This window comes from Stegostoma tigrinum, chromosome 34 (genome assembly GCF_030684315.1).
Source record: "Stegostoma tigrinum isolate sSteTig4 chromosome 34, sSteTig4.hap1, whole genome shotgun sequence".
In the NCBI taxonomy this organism is placed as follows: domain Eukaryota; kingdom Metazoa; phylum Chordata; class Chondrichthyes; order Orectolobiformes; family Stegostomatidae; genus Stegostoma; species Stegostoma tigrinum.
Genome location: NC_081387.1, coordinates 11413169 through 11437880, shown reverse-complemented (window position 1 = coordinate 11437880; position 24712 = coordinate 11413169). Strand labels below are relative to the sequence as shown.

Sequence of the window (24712 nt, the reverse complement as noted above, 5' to 3'; positions counted from 1 at the left end):
CTAAATTATGAGCTGAGTGAAACGGCAGGAGATTTCAATGAAGCCAAGTTACACATTGCTCCTGTGCGGAAAGTATCTTGGAGTAAAACCAGACTATCTAATTCCAATATTCTTCACTGGAGCTTAATATCAGAACCATGTTGTAATGGTATCTAAAAAAGAAATCCATGATTCTGCGTTGTTTTGCATCTCATCCTCAATTTAGTTTTGCTGCAAGTTGAGGTGAAACAAGATGAATAAGCCAATGACCTAAAAGTCCATGATATGGAGCGATGTATTAGAGAAGAGGAAATGACAGGGAGAAACTGATTACTTGATAGAATCCATTGCAGTGCAGAATCAGGCCATTCTTCCCATGGAGTCCACAATGACCTGTCAAACAGCACCCCACTCAGACCCACCTCACCCCTGTAACCCTGCATTCCCCATGGCCAATCCACATAGCCTGCACATCTTTGGATTGTGGGAGGAAACTGGATCAAACCACCCCAGGGTGGAATCGAACTTGGGTCCCTGGAGCTGTGAGACAGGAGTGCTAACCCACAGAGACATTGCTCTGCCCTATTCACACAAGATCTGAGGATCAACTTTTTCACATGGAGGGTGGTGTGCATTTGGAACAAGCTGCCAGAGGAAGTGGTGTGTAGGGGGTTGGGAGGTGGGTACAATTCAATAGTTAGTGGCTCAGTGCCTTACAGCATCAGGGACCTGGGTTCGAGTCCACCATCTAGTGACTGTCTGTGTGGAGTTTGCACATTCTCCCTGTGTCTGCGTGGGTGTCCTCTGGGTGCTCCAGTTTCCTCCCACAGTCCAAAAATGTGCAGGTTCGGTGGATTGGCCATGCTAAATTGCCTGTAGTGTTCAGGGATGCAAAGATTAGGTGTGTTATAGGGAGGTGGGTCTGGGTGGGATGCTCCAAAGATTAGAGCGGACTTGTTGGGCAGAAGGGCCTGTTTCAACACTGTACGGAATCTATGAATCTATGGGCTAACCATAGGCAAATGAGACCAGTTCAGTTTAAGAAACCCGGTCAGAAGAGCCTGTTTCCATGCTGACTGACACTATCAGTTGCTCATGCTTCACTCTGGCCTCAATGTGAAATAATCACAGATCACCACAATTTGGTGATGGATCATCAAACATACCTGCGTCGAACGGTATCCTCCACCGAAGCTCCGCTGCTCTGTGAGCCATTTGACGATAGGCTTGGCATACTGCAGGTCTTTCATAGCCAGCGTCTGAAGCAATGCATAAGCTGTGGTCTCCACATTCACAGCCGACGCTTGACCTCTTCCTGGCTGCCCAGTTCCTCCACTGTGAGGTGCTCCTTCGTCATCCCAAAAACGGACAGCGTTCTCTTTTTCAATGCAGCAAATGCAAAAAGAGATCACGTGACTTAAAGCTTCATGTTATAATGCAAAAGCAGAACGTACTTTCACTCCTTTCAGACAATGAGGTCGAAACTCCAAAAGCAAATTGAAATCTACCAAACAGCTCTTTGCAATTGCTTCAAGCCCTCATGATTTTTCTCCAAGGATGCTCTGTGCTACAATACAGCACAGAAATGGTGGCTCTCATAGAATCCCTATGGCAGAGAAACAGGCTGGTTAGCCCAACAATCCCACACTGACCCTCACACCATCCCACCCAATCTACACATCCCTGGACACTAATGGGGAAATTTAGCACAGCTAATCCACCTAACCTGCATATTCTTGGATTGTGAGAGGAAACCGGAGCACCTAGAGAGTATCCATGCAGACACAGGGAGAACGTGCAAACTCCACACAGTCACCCAAGGGTGGAATCAAACCCGCGTCCCCAGTGCTGTGAGGCAGCAGTGCTATATGCTGACTCAACGCTCCACCCACTGTTGCATTGATGCAGTGGCTCTCTTTGACCTTGCATTGGACGAGAGCGTCTGCAGCCAGGGACAGCTTTAGCTGCACCATCCTGAACTGCCCTTGCACTGAATGGCTGGTGAACCCATTCAGAGGGCTGCCCGCACAGTCGGCTAGCCCCTGCTTGGAGTCACATGGAGGCACAATTTGAGTCTATATAGTGCAGTGCAAGGCTTTGCTTGGCAATGAACTCACTTGAGGGGAAGGGCCAGGGGAGCTCAACAAGTCAGGAGGCTGCAAGGTGCATCACCGTTGAGTTGGAAGTGGGCAGGAAATGTGTAAGCAGGATTGGTGGGTTCCTTCAGAGACAGCAGCTTTCAGGAAGGGGTCTGTCCTGGATGGAAATGGCCTGACTAATCCCGGTGATCCCAGACTCCTCCTCTTTCCTAAGTTGCAGTCGCATATAAAGTCTGTTTTTTTCTGGTTGCAGCAGCAGTGCGAGCGGGAGCTTGGAGCAGGAGCCTGTTGGGAAGCCGGTGAGTCACTGTTTTTGAACCTTTATTGTACAAAATGCGGAGGAATGGAATTGTGGGAGATATAGCAGTTTGGATCGGAAATTGGCTCGCTGAAAGAAGACAGAGGGTGGTAGTTGATGGGAAATGTTCATCCTGGAGACCAGTTACTACTGGTGTACCGCAAGGGTCGGTGTTGGATCCACTGATGTTTGTCATTTTTATAAATGACCTGGATGAGGGCGTAGAAGGATGGGTTAGTAAATTTGCAGACGACACTAAGGTCAGTGGAGTTGTGGATAGTGACGAAGGATGCTGTAGCTTGCAGAGAGACATAGATAAGCTGCAGAACTGGGCTGAGAGGCGGCAAATAGAGTTTAATGCAGACAAGTGTGAGGTGATGCACTTTGGTAGGAGTAACCGGGAGGCAAAGTACAGGGCTAATGGTAAGATTCTTAGTAGAGCAGATGAGCAGAGTAATCTCGGTGTCCATGTACACAGATCCTTGAAAGTTGCCACCCAGGTTGACAGTGCTGTTAAGACGGCAGACAGTGTTTTAACTTTTATTAATAGAGGGATCGAGTTCCGGAACCAAGAGGTTATGGTGAAGCTGTACAAAACTCTGGTGCGGCCACACTTGGAGTATTGTGTACAGTTCTGGTCACCGCATTATAAGAAGGATGTGGAAGTTTTGGAAAGGGTGCAGAGGAGATTTACCAGGATGTTGCCTGGTACGGAGGGAAGGTCTTATGAGGAAAGGCTGAGGGACTTGAGGCTGTTTTCATTAGAGAGAAGAAGGTTGAGAGCTGACTTAATTGAAACATATAAAATAATCAGAGGGTTAGATAGGGTGGATAGGGAGAGCCTTTTTCCTAGGATGGTGACGGCGAGCACGAGGAGGCATAGCTTTAAATTGAGGGGTGAAAGTTACAGATGTCAGAGGTGGTTTCTTTACTCAGAGAGTAGTAAGGGAATGGAACGCTTTGCCTGCAATGGTAGTAGATTCACCAACTTTAGGTACATTTAAGTCTTCATTGGATAAGCATATGGACGTACATGGAATAGTGTAGGTTAGATGGGCTTGAGGTCGGTATGACAGGTCGGCACAACATCGAGGGCTGAAGGGCCTGTACTGTGCTGTAATGTTCTATGTTCTATGTTCTATGAAGCCTCAATGAGACCTCCTCCTCCAGCACAGCCCCAGCAGAGGCTCCAACCTGTCCCTATAGTGTTGCTAAGGGTACAGCACTGCCGGCCCTTGTGATGTGCCTGAGTAGTTCATAGGGGGAAGGATGGCCATTCTTCACAATGATAGCAGCCTCGGCCAACACCAAAATCGTGGTGAGCACCTGCACTCAATCCAGCTCATATCATACCCCATACTCTTCCTTCCCCCATATTCCCACTTGGAAATCATCAATTCCAGCCTCAGGGGTAGACATTCAACTTGTGCAGTACCGCAGCAAGTGTAGAGGCGCCCCCCCCCCCCCACCCCCTGCATCCACTGGCTAATGCTCACTTCGACTGATTTATTCGAATGTGTGGCCTATTTCCTCTTGGGCATTTTACACCTGCAGCCAGAAATTACTCTCTATCTCATCAGTCTTTGGCAACCATGCTCAAATATTAACGCTCTTGTTTCATAATGCCAAGAAGAGTAATACAGGTGCATTATTAAGGGGTTCTAAAAATATCTCTCCAATTCCATCCTCACTCAATCTCACTCTCATTGACACATTAGAGGTGAGCCATCCACACAGTGTTATGAGAGCACTCATCCACATGCTGAGCTCTGAACAGAATACACATTTCATGCTTTCCTCCAATGGTATTTAGCAGCAGACAATTGCATGTCCTCGTTCTGACAAACTCCAGGCTTTTACTTCTGCTGTGGTCATTCTGCCTCCTAGCTAGCCATCAAGGGGTAGAAATCCACAATGTCAGTTGTTACGAAGCTGGGTTGAGTAGTGGAAGGCATGAAGATAAAATGGGTGGCTCCTTTTAGAGATTTGTGCTTTGTCAGAAATTGAATAAAGACAATGGAGCAGCAGCTGAAGTTGCCAGTGCTGAAAGCCTCAAAAAGTGAAATGTGTATCAAAAAGAGCCTCACAGGTAGCAAGTAAAATAGCAGAGATGGTAAGAACTGCAGATGCTGGAGTCAGAGATAACACAGTGTGGAGCTGCAGGAATACAGCAGGCCAAGCAGCATCAGAGGAGCAGGGAAGCTGATGGTTCAGATTTTCTGAAGAAGGGTCCCGACCCAAAACGTCAACTTTCTTGCTTCTCTGATGGTGCCTGGCCTGCTGTGTTCCTCCAGGCAAAACTGCAGTCTTGTTTTGATATTGCAACAACAAGTTTGATTTCAGCCAATTAATTTAAACAGAGCACCTAGAAACAGAAGGCCAATTGAATTTAAATCTGATGGTGTTGACAACCTGAAACCAATCATATTACAAGAATTTAGTTAAGTTTTTTACAGGTATATAAGATGAGGGCGTTTGGAAAGTTGGGGAGAGCCACCTGCTAGAGTTAGCACTATTCTGCTTGGAGAGAAAGTCCATCTAATTGATCAAAGATACCATGCTATTTTTGTTCACGTTGCTCATTGAAGAAGTTTTAGAAATACAACATCACTGATAACAGTATTAATGGAAGAAAGGCTTTTGTGATGTGACTGGAGATGACAGAAGATTCCAGAAGACAGTCTGTGTTAAATTGGAGAAATTAAGTTTTAGTTTATGCTTCTTATTAATTGGGACTTGTCTTTATTTAAACAGTATTCCAGTGCAATTTAGACTAGTTGGAGAGTAGTTTGGAGTCGAGGCGGAATTGTTGGTTTGTTTGTAATTTTGTTAATTTGATCACTGCTGGGTTAAATAAATAAATTGTACCTTGTCACTGGTAGAGTGGAGATCAAGGATTTTCTTTCTTTTAAACAGCCTTTTAATATTAGAACATTAGAACATTACAGCACAGTACAGGCCCTTCAGCCCTCGATATTGTGCCAACCTGTCATACCGATCTCAAGCCCATCTAACCTACACTATTCCGTGTACATCCATATGCTTATCCAATGACAACTTAAATGTACCTAAAGTTGGCGAATCTACTACCGTTGCAGACAAAGCGTTCCATTCCCTTACTACTCTCTGAGTAAAGAAACCACCTCTGACATCTGTCCTATATCTTTCACCCCTCAATTTAAAGCTATGCCTCCTCGTGCTCGCCGTCACCATCCTAGGAAAAATGGCTCTCCCTATCCACCCCATCTCACCCTCTGATTATTTTATATGTTTCAATTAAGTCAGCTCTCAACCTTCTTCTCTCCAATGAAAACAGCCTCAAGTCCCTCAGCCTTTCCTCGTAAGACCTTCCCTCCATACCAGGCAACATCCTAGTAAATCTCCTCTGCACCCTTTCCAAAACTTCCACATCCTTCTTATAATGCGGTGACCAGAACTGTACATAATACTCCAAGTACGGCCACACCAGAGTTTTGTACAGCTTCACCATAACCTCTTGGTTCCGGAACTCGATCCCTCAATTAATAAAAGCTAAAACACTGTATGCCTTCTTAACAGCACTGTCAACCTGGGTGGCAACTTTCAAGGATCTGTGTACACAGACACTGAGATCTATCTGCTCATCTACGCTGCTAAGCATCTTATCATTAGCCCTGTACTTTGCTTTCTGATTACTCCTACCAAAGTGCATCACCTCACACTTGTCTGCATTAAACTCCATTTGCCACCTCTCAGCCCAGCTCTGCAGTAGGGATGCTGTTCGTTGCAGAGAGACATAGATAAGCTGCAGAGCTGGGCTGAGTTGCCACCCAGGTTGACAGGGCTGTTAAGAAGGCATACAGTGTTTTAGCTTATATTAATAGAGGGATCGAGTTCCAGAACCAAGAGGTTGTGGTGAAGCTGTACAAAACTCTGGTACGGCCACACTTGGAGTATTGTGTACAGTTCTGGTCACCGCATTGTAAGAAGGATGTGGAAGCTTTGGAAAGGGTGCAGAGGAGATTTACTAGCATGTTGCCTGGTATGGAGGGAAGGTCTTACGAGGAAAGGCTGAGGGACTTGAGGCTGTTTTCATTAGACAGAAGAAGGTTGAGAGCTGACTTAATTGAAACATATAAAATAATCAGGGGGTTAGATAGGGTGGATAGGGAGAGCCTTTTTCCGAGGATGGTGACAGTTAGCACGAGGGGGCATAGCTTTAAACTGAGGGGTGAAAGATATAGGACAGATGTCAGAGGTAGTTTCTTTACTCAGAGAGTAGTAAGGGAATGGAACGCTTTGCCTGCAATGGTAGTAGATTCACCAACTTTAGGTACATTTAAGTTGTCATCGGATAAGCATATGGACGTACATGGAATAGTGTAGGTTAGATGGGCTTGAGATCGGTATGACAGGTCGGCACAACATCGAGGGCCGAAGAGCCTGTACTGTGCTGTAATGTTCTATGTTCTATGTTCATCACTATCCACAACTCCACCGACCTTAGTGTCGTCTGCAAATTTACTAACCCATCCTTCTACACCCTCATCCCGGTCATTTGTAAAAATGACAAACAGCAGTGGACCCAACACCGACCCTTGTGGTACACCATTAGTAACTGGTCTCCAGGATGAGCATTTCCCATCAACTACCACCCTCTGTCTTCTTTCAGCAAGCCAATTTCCGACCCAAACTGCTATATCTCCCACAATTCCACTCCTCCGCAGTTTGTACAATAGCCTACTGTGGGGAACCTTATCAAACACCTTGCTGAAATCCATATACACCACATCAACCGGTTTACTCTCATCTACCTGTTTGGTCACCTTCTCAAAGAACTCAATACGGTTTGTGAGGCATGACCTACCCTTCAGGAAACCGTGCTGACTATCCCTAATCAATTTATTATTTTCTAGATGATTATAAATCCTATCCCTTATAACCTTTTCCAACACTTTACCAACAACTGAGGTAAGGCTCACTGGTCTACAATTACCAGGGTTGTCTCTACTCCCCTTCTTGAACAGGGGAACCACATTTGCTATCCTCCAGTCATCTGGCACTATTCCTGTCGACAATGACGAATTAAAGATCAATGCCACAGGCTCGGCAATCTCCTCCCTGGCTTCCCAGAGGATCCTAGGATGAATCCCATCCGGCCCAGGGGACTTATCTATCTTCACCCTCTGTAGGATTTCTAATACCTCTTCCTTGTGAACCTCAATCCCACTCAGTCTAGTAGCCTGTATTTCAATATTCTCCTCGACAATATTGTCGTTTTCTAGAGTGAATACTGTTGAAAAATATTCATTTAGCGCTTCCCCTAACTCCTCTGACTCCACACACAACTTCCCACTACTATCCTTGATTGGCCCTAAACTTACTTTCGTCATTCGTTTATTCTCTAAATACCTATAGAAAGCCTTAGGGTTTACCCTGATCCTATCTGCCAACAACTTCTCACGTCTCCTCCTGGCTCTTCTGAGCTCTCTCTTTCGTTCTTTCCTGGCTACCTCGTAGCCCTCAAGCGCCCTAACTGAGCCTTCACATCTCATCCTAACATAAACCTTCTTCTTCCTCTTGACTAGAGATTCCACCTCCTTCATAAACCATGGCTCCTGCGCTCTACAGCTTCTGCCCTGCCTGAATGGTACATACTTATCTAGGACACACAGGAGCTTTTCCTTGAATAAGCTCCACATTTCTAATGTGCCCACCCCCTGCAGTTTCTTTCCCCATACTATGCTCCCTAAATCTTGCCTAATCTCATCGTAATTGCCTTTCCCCCAGCTATAATTCTTGCCCAGTGGTATACACCTATCCCTTTCCATCACTAAAGTAAACATAACAGAATTGTGATTGCTATCACCAAAGTGCTCACCTACTTCCAAATCTAACACCTGGCCAGGCTCATTACCCAGTACCAAATCTAATGTGGCTTCGTCCCTTGTTGTCCTATCTACATACTGTGTCAGGAAGCCCTCCTGCACACACTGGACAAAAATGGACTCATCTATAGTACTCGATCTATAGTGTTCCCAGTCAATATTTGGAAAGTTGGATTCCCCCATGACAATTACCCTGCCTCTCTCACTTCTATCGAGAAACATCTTTGCTATCCTTTCCTCGACATCTCTGGAACTATTCGGAGGCCTATAGAAAACTCCCAACAGGGTGATCGCTCCTTTCCTGCTTCTAACCTCAGCCCATACTACCTTAGTTGACGAGTCCCCAAACATCCTTTCTGCAACTGTAATACTGTCCTTGACCAACAATGCCACACCACCCCCCCCACCACACCATCTTCTCTGTTCTTACTGAAACATCTAAATCCCGGAACCTGCAACAACCATTCCTGTCCCTGCTCTATCCAAGTCTCCAAAATGGCCACAACATCGAAGTCCCAGGTACTAATCCATGCTGCAAGTTCACCCACCTTATTCCAGACGCTCCTGGCATTGAAGTAGACACACTTCAAACCAACTTCTTGCTTGCTGGTGCCATCTTGTTTCCCTGAAACTTTGTTTCGGACCACCCTACTCTCAACCTTTTCTATACTCGAACTACAATTTTGGTTCCCATCCCCCTTCTGAATTAGTTTAAACCCACCCGAACAGCTTTAGCAAATTTCCCCCCCCAGGATATCGATACCCTCTGGTTCAGGTGAAGACCATCTTGCTTGTAGATGTCCCACCTACCCCAGAAAGAGCCCCAATTATCCAAGAATCCAAAACCCTCCCTCCTGCACCATCCATGTAGCCACGTGTTCAACTCCTCTCTCTCCCGATTCCTCGCCTCACTAGCACGTGGCACGGGCAACAAACCAGAGACAACAACTCTGTTCGTCCTAGCTCTCAGCTTCCATCCTAGCTCCCTGAATTTCTGCTTTAAATCCCCATCTCTCTTCCTACCTATGTTGTTGGTGACAATGTGGACCACGACCTGGGGCTGCTCCCCGTCCCCCTTAAGGATCCCAAAACCACGATCAGAGACATCACGCACCCTGGCACCTGGGAGGCAACACACCAACCGTGAGTCTCACTCGTCCCCACAGAACCTCCTATCTGTCCCCCTACCTATGGAGTCCCCAATGACTACTGCTCTGCTCCTCTTCCCCCTTCCCTTCTGAGCAGCAGGGACAGACTCTGTGCCAGAGACTTGTGCCCCACTGCTTTCCCCTGGTAAGTTGTCCTCCCCAACAGTATCCAAAATGATAATAGATTTCAAGGGGAAAGATGAGCTTCTCTGGGTGTTTGGGAGGGGCGGATAACTATTAGAGGGGAGCCCTTATTCCGGTCATGACACATCAGGGCTTGTGTTTTCGTTTGATTATCAGAAGGGTTTAGCTTTTTCCCATTGTAACAAAATAAAATACTGCACCTGCCACCAAATTGTTGAGCACATAAATGAAAATCCTGCCTTAAATGCTGTATTCCAGACATATCCTGCATAACTGAAATATAATCTCCCTACTTCCATGCAGGTAGTCAGGGTGATGAAGGAGGTGTTTGGTATACATGCCTTTATTGGTCAGTACATTGATTTGGGTGGTCATGCTGCAGTTGTACAGGATATTGGTTTGGGCACTTTTGGGGTATTGTGTGCAGTTCTGTCTCCCTCCTATGGGAAGGATGTTCTGAAACTTGAAAGGGTTCAGAAAAGATTTATGTGGATGTTGCCAGGTTTGAGATATAGGGAGAGGATGAATAAGCTGGACCCATTTTCCCTGGAACATTGGAGGCTGAGAGGTAGCTTTTTTCTTCATTCAGTTATGGGTTGAGGATGTCACTGCCTAGGCAGCATTTACTGCCCATCCCTAATTGCCCAGAGGGTAGCTAAGAGTCAACTGCATTGCTGTGGGTCAGGAGTCACATATAGGCCAGGCCAAGTAAGGATGGCAATTTCCTTCCCTGAAGGGCATTAATGAACCAGGTGAGATTTTCCTTGACAATCAACAACAGATTGAAGATTCTCATTGGATTCTTAACTCTGGATATTTATTGAATTCAAATTCCACCACTTGCTCTGGCAGGATTTGAACACAGGTCCCCATAATTTTATTTGGGTCTCTGACCTAATGGTCCAGCAATAACACCACTAGGCCATCACCACCACCAACCCCCCACCCCCGTATAGATGCTTATTAAATATTGAGGGGCATGGATAGGGTAACTAGTTGAGGCCTATTCCCTGGGGTGGGGGAGCCCAAAACTAGAGGTCACAAGTTTAAAGAGAGGTGATAGGTATTAAAGGAACCAAATGAGGCAACTTTTCACCATAGCAGGCAGTACGTGAATGGAATGAGCTGCCAGTGGAAGTTGTAGAGGTAGAAACAATTACAATATTTAAAAGACATCTGGAGAAGTGTATGAATAGGAAGGGTTCAGAGGGATGTGGGTCAAGATTTATATAGGACTTCTGGTCGGCATTGATACGTTGGACGGAAGGCTGTTTCTGTGCTGTAGATCTCTGACTGTATGTTTGATTTTCCCTTCACAGTTAACAATGACGTTTTGCTAACTTTCTAAACTACTTGCTGCATGCTAACCTTCCAGGATTCATGTGCCAGAGCATTCAGTTCCCTCTGCATCACAGGACTCTGTCATCGCTCACCAATTAGCCCTGTTCATACCCCTTTGTGAGCTGCCTCATGTCCTCATCACAAGAATTCTTCCTTGGCTTGGAATTGTAAACAAGTTTAGCAAATATATCATTCTGACAGGACGCCAAATCAAAGTCTGACACTTCAGACCGAGACCCTTCTTCAGAAAATCATTTCCTTCATTTCTGAAGAAGGGTCTGGGCCTGAAATGTCAGCTTTTCTGCTCCTCTGATGCTGCTTGGCCTGCTGTGTTCATCCAGCTCTGCACCTTGTTATCTCGGATACTCCAGCATCTGCAGTTCCGACTATCTCTGTACCATTTTTTTCTTGTTGGCCCTTTTTGAGCAAACATTTAACTCTGACTCTCTTCAAGGTGGGTGATGGAGCATACCCCACTTAATGAAGTCACTGCTGAAAGAGACCCTCAGCCCGTCAATCATCAACTATTCTTATCCCATTTCCAAATACTTTGCCAGTAGCCTTCCAAGCTATGATATTTCAAACATTTGGCTAAATACTTATTAAATATTGCGGTGATTCCCAATCCTACCATCCTTTTTTTAAGCCAATGAGCTTCAGCTACCCACTGCTCTCTGAATGAGAACATTTTTCTGTCCATTCTCCTCTAAATCTCCTGCCCCTTACCTTATATCTGTGCCCACTCTACCAGGAAAAATGTTTCATCCTACCTACCTATGACTCTCATAACTTTTTGTACATCTTAATCATGTTGCCCCACCCTTTCAGCTATCTCTGCTCCAGGGAAACCATCCACAGCTTATCTTGTCTATCGTCTTAGCTAAACCGCTCCAGTCTGGGAGACGTCCTGGTGAACCTCCTGTGCACCTCTTCAGTGCAGTCACACCCTTTTTATAATGTGTGGTGAGGACAACTGCATACAGTACTCTAAATGTGATCCAACTAATAGCCTATGTAGCGCTGTCATTTTCTCCTAGTTTTTGCATTCAATTCCTCTGTTAAGCAAGGCAACTATCTTAGCCATTCTGTCCACTGTCGTGTTGCCTGCAATGATCTATGTATACGTACAACAAGGTCTTTTTGAGCCTCGGTATTACGCAGAGTCATCATGTGCCTCCCTTGCCTTGTTAGCCCCTCACAAACTGCATTACTTCACAGTTTTCAGAATTAAATCTAACCTGCCAGTGTTCTGCCTATTTGACAAGCTCATCCATATCTTCCAGTAGTCTGAAGCTTTCCTCCTCATTATTTATCACCCCAACCAAATTTTGTGTCACTTGCCAATGTACTGATCATACCTCCTAAATAATTAACGCACACTGGAAACAGCAAGGAGTCCTGCACTGAGCCCTGTGGGACCCCATTGGACATAGGCTTCCATTCACAAAAATGACATTCAACCTCTGCATCCAACCAACAGGACAATGTTGAATTCAACTTCTCAAATTTCTCTTTTCTGGGGAATGTTACTTCTTAACCAGACCACCATGTGTCAGAAGCCTTACTGATGTCCTTATAAACTACATCCACTGCACTACCCCTGTTGACGAACTTAGTCGCCTCCTCAAAACATACACATTTGTAAGACATGATCTTGTTGTGTCAAAGCTGTGCCCCTCCAAACAGTTGAGTTGATAAGGTGTTCTCCATTTAATTCTGTACCTCAGAATTTTATCCAATAGTTTTCCTATCACTGACAGTAGCCTATAGATTCCCAGTCAATTCCCACCATCCTTCCTGACTGGAGCATAGGCGGTTGACTGGTGACCTGACAGAAGTTTAGAAATAATGATGGCAAATAGGACCAGATTAATTTAGAATATCTGGTTGTCATGGATGTGTTGGACCAAAGGGTCTGTTTTTGTGTTGTACAGCTCTATGACTCCGATGTCTATATATTTTAAAATAAAATCTCCTGGCAATTTTGCGGCCAGCTGCTGACATGGGAGTTGAACTTGTGCCAATGAAAAATGAACACATCAATAAATTGCTGGTCTCACTCAGGATGCCAATATTCTCCATACCTGTGAGATTTGTCTTATCCCATGCATCAGCCAAGAAACTAAATAGCGAAATAAAAACCGAAAGAACTGTGGATGCTATAAATCAGGAACTAAAACAAAGTTTCTGGAAAAACTCAGCTTTTTCCCTCACAGATGCTGCCAGACCTGCTGATCTTTTCCAGCAACTTTGTTATTGAAACTAAACTGCAAAAGTGTTCAAAACGTAACTTTGAAGCTGAAAACCATTCATCCGATCATACCTTATTTGTAACATTCTCTATTAGCTCTGCTATTACCTTGATCGTACATGGCTATCGCTTTCAATTTCTCGTCAGCCTCACGAGCAGCCGAGCTTTCAGGGTCAAACAATGCAAGGGCATACGCGGTGATGATCAATGAGTATGGGCGCTCAATATTGGCAAGCTCCCCAGAAAGGTATTCAATTGCTTTGGAAATGTTTGCATCCTGAAACAGCACAAAGGTAGAGACTCAAGTGTAGGAGAAATTCAGACAAAAGTAACTGGAAGTTTTCTTCCGATAGAAAATCAAGGCTAGTGAAAAAAAAATACATTCATGTAAAACTCCCCTTAACGCGTGGATTTTGTTTCTTTTTTGCTTCAATTTCTCCTGTCAAAGCTTTTGACTTGGAAGTTTGTCCCAAAGCAATAGGCAGTTTAACTCTGATACAGTAGAGTGACTTGCAGTTTAAAAATATAGGTTTGTCAAGCTGAGGTGCCTCTACTTCAGCGCAGTAACTGCTGCACATTTGCTGGCATGCGTGTTACGGTGCTGAAGAAACAGTGCGCTCTCACTGTTACCATGAGCAATGGACAGTAAATCTTATCATTTACATCAATGGTTTGTGCACATACCAGTGCACTCAAGCCTCATGCAGTAAAGTTTCCCTAGTCCCAGGGATTTCAGGGGGCACTTTTTTAAGGGTGAGAGGAGAGAGATTTAAAAAAAGGCTTGTGGGGCGTTTTGTTTTTGCTTACACAGAGGGTGGTTCACATGTGGAATGAACTTCCTGAGGGAGTGATGGATGTGGGCACGATTACAACATCCAACAGGCGTGAGGATAAGTGCATGAGTAAGAAGAGCTTGGAGGGATATGGGTCAGGAGCAGGCAGATGCGAATAGTTCAGTTTGGGAATATGTTCAGCATGGACCAGGTGGGCCGAAAGGTCTGTTTGTGTGTTGCATGACTCTATATAAGTAGAGAGCTGCTCCCTCATTAGAGGGGTGGTGGTTTAACCTGAGGGGCAGGGCTGCTCAGGCGAGGTTGCAAAGGTGGGATCTTCACTCTGACTGGCATCACGCTGTAATGCAAACTGGAACCAACTGAGTGAAATGAGTCCACTTTTGCTCTGAATTTGAGACAAGTAGCTGCGAAAGCTCAGACGTGCTAACAGTTGGACCCAATAACCTTCAGTTGTCACATCCCACTGATCTCACGGCGCGCAATGAGATCACCAAGGGAATTACTCCCCCCAAAGCCTGGAAGGTTATAAGTCGGCGCTTTGTTGGAGAATATCAGGAAAAGAATGGCTCGCTGTCACGAGCAGCACAGCCCAACTTGGTGGCGACTGCCATCCGTTTGGCTGAATGAAAGAACCCCCGATTAAGGGTGGAGCCAATCCAGTTTGCGCTCGAATGTGAGGAATTAGCTTCTGTTTTCAGATCGTCACCCGGCAGTGTGCTACAGAATTCAAACGAAAAGAGGGAAGTTCCAGAAAAACTGGAGAATGGATTTACTTCCTTCCACATCCCTGTTGGATATGGGATGACTGACATGAGGAACTGCAATGTGAATAAAACATGGCCTGAGGGATAGGGAATCCAAGGGTGATGGTCAATGAATAGTTTTCAGGCTGGAAGATGGTTTGTGGTAGATTTCTCCAGGGGTCTGAATTGGGACCTTTGGTTTTCCTTGATAAATGTTAATGATCTAGGCATGCACGGGACACATAATTTCAATGATTGCAGATGACACAAAACTCAGAGAGCAAGAGCAGACACAATGAGCCAAATGGCCTCCATCTGCATCATAATAATTCTGTGATTCTCGTGATAAATATCACTCTGTTTGATGACATTTATTTTATATAAGGCCTGCACAGAAATCATTTGGGACAGGCTGTGAAACACAAATTACATGCATCTTTATTGCAGCGAATAAGAAATGTTCAGATAATACAATAATTGGAGATTTCTACCCCAGTTCTTTATATTTCTACACTGCTCATAGGCAGATAATGTGAAACAAACTATGTGCTTGAAAGTAAACAATTTCTGTGGCTTCTGCAGGAAGTTTGATCTCATTTCTGTCTGTTATCAATCATTAGAGGAACATTTCATATTCAGACCTGGACGCATTGTCTGTTATTGTGAAAAATTGGCTGCTGAGAATTGATGGGACGATTAATGTGTTTACATGATTATCTGTACAAATGCAGATGTATCTCTGTATTCCTGACAGCAATACTGAATTCAAATTCCCTAAAGCATTGGGTAGAAGTTCCTTAAATATCAAGATGTTTCGCTGAGATTGTTTGAATGTAAGAACAAGGAGCAGAAGTAGGCTATAAATCCCCTCGAGACTGCTCTGCCATTTAATACGATATTGGATGATCTCATCTCAGCTTCAACTCCACTTTCCTGCCCACTCCCTATATCCCTTCAAATAATTAAAGATCTGTCCATCTCCTCCTTAAACGTACTCAATGTCCTCATGTCCAGCACCGTCTGGGATTGGATAATCCATAGATTCACGACCCTTTGAGAGGGGTAAATCCTCCTCGTCTCTGTTTTAAATCCACTACACCTCAGCTGAAATCTAGACATCTTGTTCTAAATTGCCCCACGTGAAAAAAACACTCTCTGTCCATCTACTTTGCCAATCCCCTCGAGCATTTCACGTTCTTTCATTTTATGTCCTTGTGAATTGAAGGCCTGATGTCAAGATAACCAGAACTATGGGCAATGATTCTGTCAGACTGCAGTGCGAATCCCACAGGCTATGCCCCAGTCAGGGCGACATTTAGTTCTTTATCTCTGAAGTCTCTCATTACTTTTGGTGATCAGTGTAAAAACCAGTAATGGTGAGTCCACCCCTGATTTTGTGTCTATCTCTGCATTTATTTCTCACCTGCATTCACTTCATTGTCTCAAAGGCACAGATGAAGCTCTCAGTGAATGGCTAACATTGAGCCTTACCACATGTTTTCGGATTTCAAGGCCTTCGTGAAAGAAAACCCGGGATCTCATCAGTGCTATTGCGACAAAGGCTGTCGTCGGAACTTTCGCGCTTTCTTCCTTAATTCCAGCCTTTAAAAAAATGAAATAATTTAAAATCACAGTTTAGGCTCAGATTTGCAACTAAGTTGAGTTGTTCATAGAATCGCCACAGAATGGAAGCAAACCATTTGGCCCATTGAGTCCACACTGGCCCTATGAAGAGCATCCGAACCAGACACAACCCTATCCCCGTAACCCTGCATTTCCCATGGCTAACCCACCTATTGTACACATCCCTGGCAATCTAGCATGGCCAATCTACCCTGACCTGCATGTCTTTGGAGTGTGGGAGGAAAACCACACAGACACGGGAAGAGATAATGGGAACTGCAGATGCCAGAGAATCTGAGATAACAAAGTGTGGAGCTGGGTGAACACAGCAGGCCAAGCAGCATCTCAGGAGCACAAAGGCTGATGTTTCAGGCCTAGACCCTTCATCAGAAAAGGGGGAGGGGGAGAAGGAGAGGGTTCTGAAATAGGGAGAGAGGGGGAGGCAGATCAAAAATGGATAGAGGAGACAGACAAGTTAAAGGACCTGTGCTCCTAAGATACTGCTTGGCCTGCTATGTTCATCCCGCTTCACACTTTGTTATCTCAGGCACAGGAAGAACATGCAAACTGATAGTTTCCTGAGAGTAGAATTGAACCTTTATCCCTGGCACTGTGAGGTACCAGTGCTAGTCACTGAGCAACTTTGCTGTTGGTACTTAATTATAACGAGTAATACCTAGGGACTGTGGGCATTTTTCCTAAACAAACATTTTCATACCCAACTGATATTCTGCTTCAGGAAGGCTATTGTTGTCTAAAGGAAATGTCCATTAAGTGACCATGCTAGAAGATTCAAGCAAGTTATTCTTACAATTAAGAGCCTAAGCTAGATTTGTGAGAACATTCTTGCAGTGAGATGTAGGAGTGGCCAATAATTTTATGATGTAAATAGGAGGGGGAGGTAGCCAGGAGTAACATTATTCAAACGTTAGGTGCTGAGAGAAGTACTGGCCACCTAAAAAGTAAAAAATCTTGCCAGTTACCAAATAGCCAATGTGCCCTAATGCCAGTGCTCTCTTCTTGTGTAACTAACTTTTAATGTGAACTTTAGGTACGATTGGAATGCAACCCATCGGCTGCAAAACTGCCAGAATTAAGCAAATGGCTACTTTCATACACCTTCCAACTGAAGCCAATAGGCAACTTGTGTTGAGTCAGCTATAAACCTATCGATGCATCAAATCAAGTGTAAATTTTACGCAGAGTGTTGGATCACAATCAAGTTTTATAAGAGCTAAGAATGCAATAGAACCAGCCACTGGTGTTCAGGTAGAGTTTTGCCTGGGCCACTCAGCTTTTGCCCCTTGTTACAAATTTACTCCAAACATGGACGAAGGAGCTGAACTCCAGAGGTGAAGTGAGAGTGACTGCACTTGACATCAAGGCAATATTTGACTGGGCATGAGATTAAGGATCTCTAGTAAAACCAGAGCCAATGGGAACCACAAGGAAGACTCTCCACTGCTTGGTGTGATTCCTAATACAAAGGTGGTTGTCGTTCTTGGAGTTCAATCACCTCAGCCTCAGGATACTTCTGCAGGAGTTACTCAGCGTAGTGTATCTGTGAGTCCTCAGAAACTGAAGTCATGCATGTCCAAATGCAACAAGATCTGGTCAGTATCCAGGTTTGAGCTGAGAGGAGGCAAAGTTACATAGGTGCCAGACAGTAACCATCTTCAACAAGAGAGAATTTACCCATCACCTTCAACATTTAATGACATAACTATCACTGAATCCATCAGTATTATCATCCTAGGGGGCCATCATTGCATAGAAACTGAACTGGTGTTAACATAACACAGTGGCTACAAGATCAGGTCAGAAACTCCGAATACTGCAGCAAGTAACTCACCTCCTGACTCCCTGTCCACCATCTATAAGACACAAGTCAGGAGTGTGATGGAATACTCCAGCTGCCTCCACAACACCTCAAGAATCCAGGACAAAACAGCCAGTATGATTGGCACCCCGTCCATCACCTTCAACACAGACTTGCTGCAGTGCCGGTTCACAATCTCAGCACAATAGCAGGGTGTGCTACTCATCAACTCTACATGAACAAACTTCCAAACCCATGATCACCACCACCTCAAAGGACAAGGACAAAAAATGCATGGAAAAATCCAAAGTCATGGGCCCTAGCTACACCTGGCTTGTTGTGGGTTGTGTTATACATTCCTCATCCAGTCCTCATCAGGCCTTCCCCCACCTCCCCCCTGCCCAACAACCACAAACCTTTAATCAGTGCTGCTTCCCTCTCTCATTGGGAATTGGGGAAATCCATCAGTTTCCATCCTTCTACCACCTTCAACTCTGACTCTTCCATTTCCTCCCTTGGCTTCTCTGTTTACATGTCTGGGGATAGGCTGTCCCACTGACATCCCTTACAAACACATGGATTGTCTCAGTTACTTTGACTATACATCCTCACTCACTGCTTCCTGCAAGGGGATTCCATTCCAGTCTGCCAGTTTCTCCATCCCTCCCTGTGGCATCAGTTCTGATGATGCCACCTTCCACTGGAGTACCTCCGACATGAACCCTCTGCATTGCTTCAAGCAAGGATTCCCAGCACTATGGCTAACAGAGCCCTTGGCCATGTCCAAGTCATCTCCCATACTTCTGACCTCACCCCAGTCCCTTCTTCCCAGAACTACAAGATAGGGAACTCTACTGCCCACTCCACCACCCTCACTTTCTACTGCCATTAGCTTCCATAAATGATGAATCACCATTCCACTGTTTCTGCCACTTCCAGCAGGACGCCACCACCCTCCCTTCACTGCCAACTTTCCATAGGGATCATTTCTCCCTTCTCCCTAACCATGTCACTCCTTGTCCACTCCTCCATCACTCCTGACATTTCCTTGTTCCCCAGAGACACCTTCCCATGCAATGCTGGAAGGTGTACACTTGCCCATTCACCTCAGCCCCTCCGCACAACCCAAGGCCCCAACACACATTCCAATGTTTCTCTTACAAGTCTTTCAATCCAGTTTGGCCTGTACATTGTATAGTGGTGAGTCTGGGTGACCAATTTGTGGGGCATCTCTGCTCTGTCCGTAAGAATGACCCCCACCTTCCAGTCACTTGCCATTTCATTCAGCCACCTTGCTCTCAAACCGACATTTCCGTCCTGGTCCTGCTGCAATGTTCTAACAAAGCACAGTGCAAACTTAAGAAACGAGACCTCATACTCTGCTCAGTCAGTTCACAGCCTCGGCCTCTCACTAATGAATTCCACAACTTCAGAAATTGGAGGCATGTCGGCTTTTCTTCACTTTTCTCACATTCTGTACCCACCGAGCACCCCCAACCGTCACACCAGCACCCCCTGCCTGCCCTCATCCCCTCAACCTCATTGTGCCCGTGTTACTTTGCCGTCAGCAGGGAGGGCCTGTTCTTTCCCTCTCACACCTCAACACCAATCCATTTTGTATCTCATGTTTCTCTTTCACCAGAAGGCCATAAGAGAAGGGAGTAGAATTGGGCCATTCAGCCCATTGACTCTGCTTCACCATTCGACTTGTTTGGCGTTTGTACTGAACCTCAGCTCTATCTGTTCCCCTTTCTCCTCTGAGTGAATACTCAAAATCACCATTTTTTCACTACTTTAAGTTCTGAAGACGAGCCATATGGGACATAAAACATTCTCTGTTTCTGTCTTCACAGATTCTGCTAGACCTTTCTGTTTATTCATTCATGGCTTGAGGGTGTCTCTAGTTAGGCCAGTATTAATTTCCCATCCCTAATCATCCAGAATGCAGTTAAGAGTCAGCCACATTGCTGTGGGTCTGGAATCACACATAGGCCAGACCAGGTAAGGGTGGCATGTTCCTTCCCTCAAGTAATGGTGAACAAGATTTTTCCAACAAATAGATTAATGGTCACCATTAGACTCTTAATTCCCAATTTGTATTGGATTCAACTTCAACCATCTGCCATGGTGGCTCCCCAAGAACATTACTTGGCTCTCTCTGGATTACCAGTCCAGCGGTAATGCCACGGGGTCATCACCTCCCCCTACTGAGTTTACTTGATATTTTCTGTGGAATGTGAATGGAATATATTCTTTGGGTAGGAGGGATCAAAGTCCTTTCTGGGCAGTATTTGACCACAAGGTCATTTTATAGTCTACATGTCATTCAGTTCCCTGGACTTCGGGTGAGTTGTACATGCTTCCCATAGTAAATATTAAAAAAATTAAGTCACCATAGACTTGCCATATCATAGGCTTGTTCTCTCATTCAAGGTGGTGGTCATTGTTTCACAGGCTGAGATGAATAGTCTTTCCTCAATAAACTCAGCTGGTACAGTAACTGAACCTACACTATTGGCATCCACTCTGCATTGTAGACCAGCAACCCAGCCAACCAGCCACTCCTAGCGCTGTCCCTGGAACAGAAACTAGTGTCACTTTGCTCATTTTAATTCCTCATCCAAGACAGGTCACTCCCTCCCACTGGAAGGGCTGGTTGCATCAGCAAGGAGAGCAGTGCATGTAATAAAAGGCGCGTAAGATATGAAGGAATGAGAAACATTAGCACAACCTGTAAAGTTGGAAACATGGGAAAGGCATCGTAAAACTCTCCAGCTGGGGTCTGACTCTGCAGCAAAAACGAGACGGAGTCTTGAACGCTGTCTTCTTTAACCTCGACCTGAGTACTAGCTATTGATAGTATCTTAACAATGAATGCGGTTAACCTGGAATGTGAAGCAGATATTAGAATTGTAGAAACCCTCCAATGTGGAAGGAGGCCATTCAGCCCAACTACTCCTGAGATTGTTAGAAATGACCCATAATGCCAGTGCACCCGACAAGCCTCACATGAGAATTGAAACAAAAAAACTTGGAAATATCTCACTGTTCCTACAGTGTCTCTGGGTCAAAATCCTTCTCTGAAGATCAACCTGGACTTCAGCGGTTCAAGAAGGCAGCTCACCACCACCTCCTCAAAGGGGGCAACTAGGAATGAGCATTAAATGTTGGACCCAGTCAGAAATGCCCCTGTCCCACAAAATAATTCCACAAAAATGAGGTTTTGACTTAGCATCTTTCAAAGGTGATATCTTTGAAAGTGCAGCACTTCACTGGCAGGACTCCTGTGTGATCTTCCCTCAGTAGCACCTTATGCTTCAGTTCAGTATCTCTGACACAACCACCATTACCCAAAGGGCTTCCTTCTGTTCCTTTCCTTCTTGGCGTTTTGGATTTTAATCTGATCTTCGCTGAGTTAGCCACGTCATCATGGCCCTTGCCCAATAATAGGCTTTGTTGAAGTTAGCAGAAGGAGATATCAAGGCAGAGTGAAGATTGGGTGATTGAGTCTTATGTTGCAGCCCAACTGAAATTCAATTTCCCTGCAAAGACCCTACATTGAACGACTGCAAGCATTTTCCATTTAATTTCTGTTATTGTTTGAATTGCATTATTACAAATTCAAAGCTAATGAAACAGTGTCTGACCAGATATGCACTAAAACATAGAGAATAAGAACAAGAGAAGCCCATTCAGCACACCGAGCCTGAATGCCATTCAACTGGATCATGGCTGATTCTCTACCTCATGCCATACCACGACTCTGTCCCCTTGCTATTCAATATCTTAAGCTTGTAGAAATCTATCCATTTCTTTTAAACATATATTCAATGAATTCTCCTTCATGTCTTTCTGCAGTGGACAAAATTCCTTGGGCCATAGAGTCATACAGAATGGAACAGTTGGCGGGCTTTGAATTATTAACTTAATATTAACTCTTATTTTCTCAATTCTATGAGCAGCCACACATGTAGTTTAAGAAACTGAGCTTTGAAATGACATTAATTCTGGTCACTTAGACTATGATGGATACAGTCATTGAGTTATACAGCACGGAAACAGACCCTTCGGTCCATCTCATCCACGCCCACCGGGTGTCCGAAGCTGATCTACTCTCATTTGCCTGCAGTCGGCCCCCATCCCTCTCAACCATTCCTACTCCTGCAACCTGTCCAAATGTCTTTCCAATGTTGCAACCAGGCCTGCAGCTACCACCTCCTCTGTCAGCACCTTTCACGTACGAACCCACCTCTGTGTGAAAACATAGCCCCTCAGGTCCCTTTCAAATCTTTCTCACCTCACATTAAACCTGTGCCCTCAAGGTTTGATCTCCCCTCCCCTGGAGAAAAGATCTTGGCTATTCTTCATAAGCTTGTAGAAATCTATACATTTATTTTTAAAATATATTCAATGAATTCTCCTCCATGTCTTTCTGTGGAGGAAAATTCCATGGGCCATAGAGTCATACAGCATGGCACAGTTGATTGGCCTTTGAATTATTAACTTAGTATCAATGTGATTCACTTATTTTCTCAATTCTATGGCCCTCATGATTTTATAAGCCTCTATAAGGTCACCCCTCGGCCTCCTACACTTTAGAGGAAAGAAGCCCCAGCTTATCCAGCTCTCCTGATAGCTCAAACACTGCAGTCCTCGTAGTCGTCTAAACGAGGTTACCTCTAAAATCTCCTTAACCCATTCCACTGTTTACCCTGAGACTGTGAACCCTTGTTCCACACTCCCCGGCCAACGAAACATTATCACTGCACCCATCCAGTCTGCCCAGCCCTGACAGAAATATAAATGAGATCCTTTCTCGTTCTTCTGAACTCCAATGAAGAAGGGCCCAATCGGCCCAATATCTACTCATGTGGCAAACCTGCTATCCCTGGTCAACCTTCACTGCATTGCTTCTATGTTTTTCTTTTGAAAAAGGCCAAATGTGTACACAAAAGGCCAAACAGTTAAGTCCCATTATCTCAAGTGGAACATACTTTATTCTAAATCAGGATTGAATGGGGACAATAGAAACTAAAAGTTGTGAAAAGAGGAAAAGATGTCAGAAACTCACCACGTGCTGCCAGGGTAATCGTTGAAACTTCCATACGCCCCGATAGCACTTTTATGTTCTAATATCCTTTTGTACCCTGCAAAGGACAAATTATAAATGGTGTGCTCGATCGTTATTTCTGCCACTAACTTTCTCAATACCATCAATCGCTAAACTGGCCATCATTCACATACGTGCTCACCAGCAGCTTCTCAAGACCAAGTAGGGGTGGGCAGCAAACGCTAGTCCCAGCCAGTGATGCCCCAAGTCCCATGAGTGAATAGAAAATTGCAGGAATGTTGGTTAGAAAGAATGTGTTCGGGTGACTGAACCAACTTTGGGATGGACATTTGAAGCATGATGGTTTCGCCCACATAACTTTGGAGGTAAGATTGTCTCTGGGAGATTACGTGGCACAGTGACGTAGGTGTTAAACAAAAGGGAAAAGTGCCCAAGGTGTCACAAAGCATCTGCAGAGAGGAAAGCAGATTGGTGATATATGATATTTCCTTAAAGTGACATTGTCCTGAAATGTTAATTCATCTTTTCTTTTCTTCCCAACAATGCTTCCTGGGTATTCCCAACTATCCATACTAACCCTCCAAAAGTAGCCCACCCAGACTAACCCACTTCCTTATCCTTGAATGTACCAGGCTGACCCATCTGACACATTACTGGACACTGTGGGGCAATTTAGCATGTCTAATCCACCTAACCTCCACATCTTTGAGCTGTGGAACCACGCCAGAGCACATGGAAGGAGCTCATGTAGACAGAGGGAGAACATGCAAACTCCGCAGTTACCCAAGGGTGGAGCTGAATCTGGGTCCCAGTTGGTCACTTTAAGGCAGCAGCACTAACTTCTGAGCCACCGTGCCATCCACAGTTGCAGTGGTGCACAAGATTTTCTTCATACGAAACTAGCAGAAGACAACTTGAAAGCACAGAAAGGGAATGAACCAAAAGCAACAAGACACGAGAAATAGATAGACCTGGGCACAGATTAATGAGATTAAAAAACTGAGGAGAGGAATGAGGTTCCCTGTGAACTGGAGGAAGGATTGAGCGCCACATTACGACAATGTGTGTGGAGATTCTAAATAAATGGGAAGCACTGTAATCCGTAATAGTCAAGGAGCGAAGCGATGTGAAGGAGCTGGGTGCAAAGGGTTGTGCAGTCAGCTGGAAATAGGCTGCTGGAAGCAGCGTTGGACAGGTGAGGAGTGGAGCAGTGCTGCAGGCAAAGGAGGATCAAACATGCCCATCGGTAACGTAGTGTCACCAAGCCTGTGGTCTTCAGCCACAGAAAGCAAAGAGAAAAAGAGGTCAAATGGGGGGAATGAGCCTGTGTGAGTGGAACAAAGAAACAGTTTAGGACTCAGAACCTCAAATGTATTAATCTCTGAATGACCCCCAGTGCCATGCATAACTTAGCATAAAAAGTCACAGATAGAGGAGATGAATGTTTGGCTGGAGAGATGGGGCAGAATACAATGTTGGATGTTTGTGATTTGTTCTATAGGTAACAATATCTGCTTATTGTGCCTGAAAAGGCC

General features: G+C 44.9%; 1 protein-coding gene across 1 annotated transcript in view; it reads right to left on the bottom strand.

Moving 5' to 3' along the window:
• LOC125467687 (complement C4-like) overlaps positions 1-24712 on the bottom strand; it is a 122875-nt gene that overhangs the window by 36420 nt on the left and 61743 nt on the right. Inside the window, exons 25-29 of the mRNA XM_059639607.1 lie at positions 23178-23253; positions 20838-20991; positions 16156-16266; positions 13236-13404; positions 1146-1357 (exon numbers count right to left, since the gene is read on the bottom strand). Coding sequence (XP_059495590.1) covers positions 1146-1357; positions 13236-13404; positions 16156-16266; positions 20838-20991; positions 23178-23253 — 722 coding nt within the window. The remainder of the gene's footprint in view (positions 1-1145; positions 1358-13235; positions 13405-16155; positions 16267-20837; positions 20992-23177; positions 23254-24712) is intronic.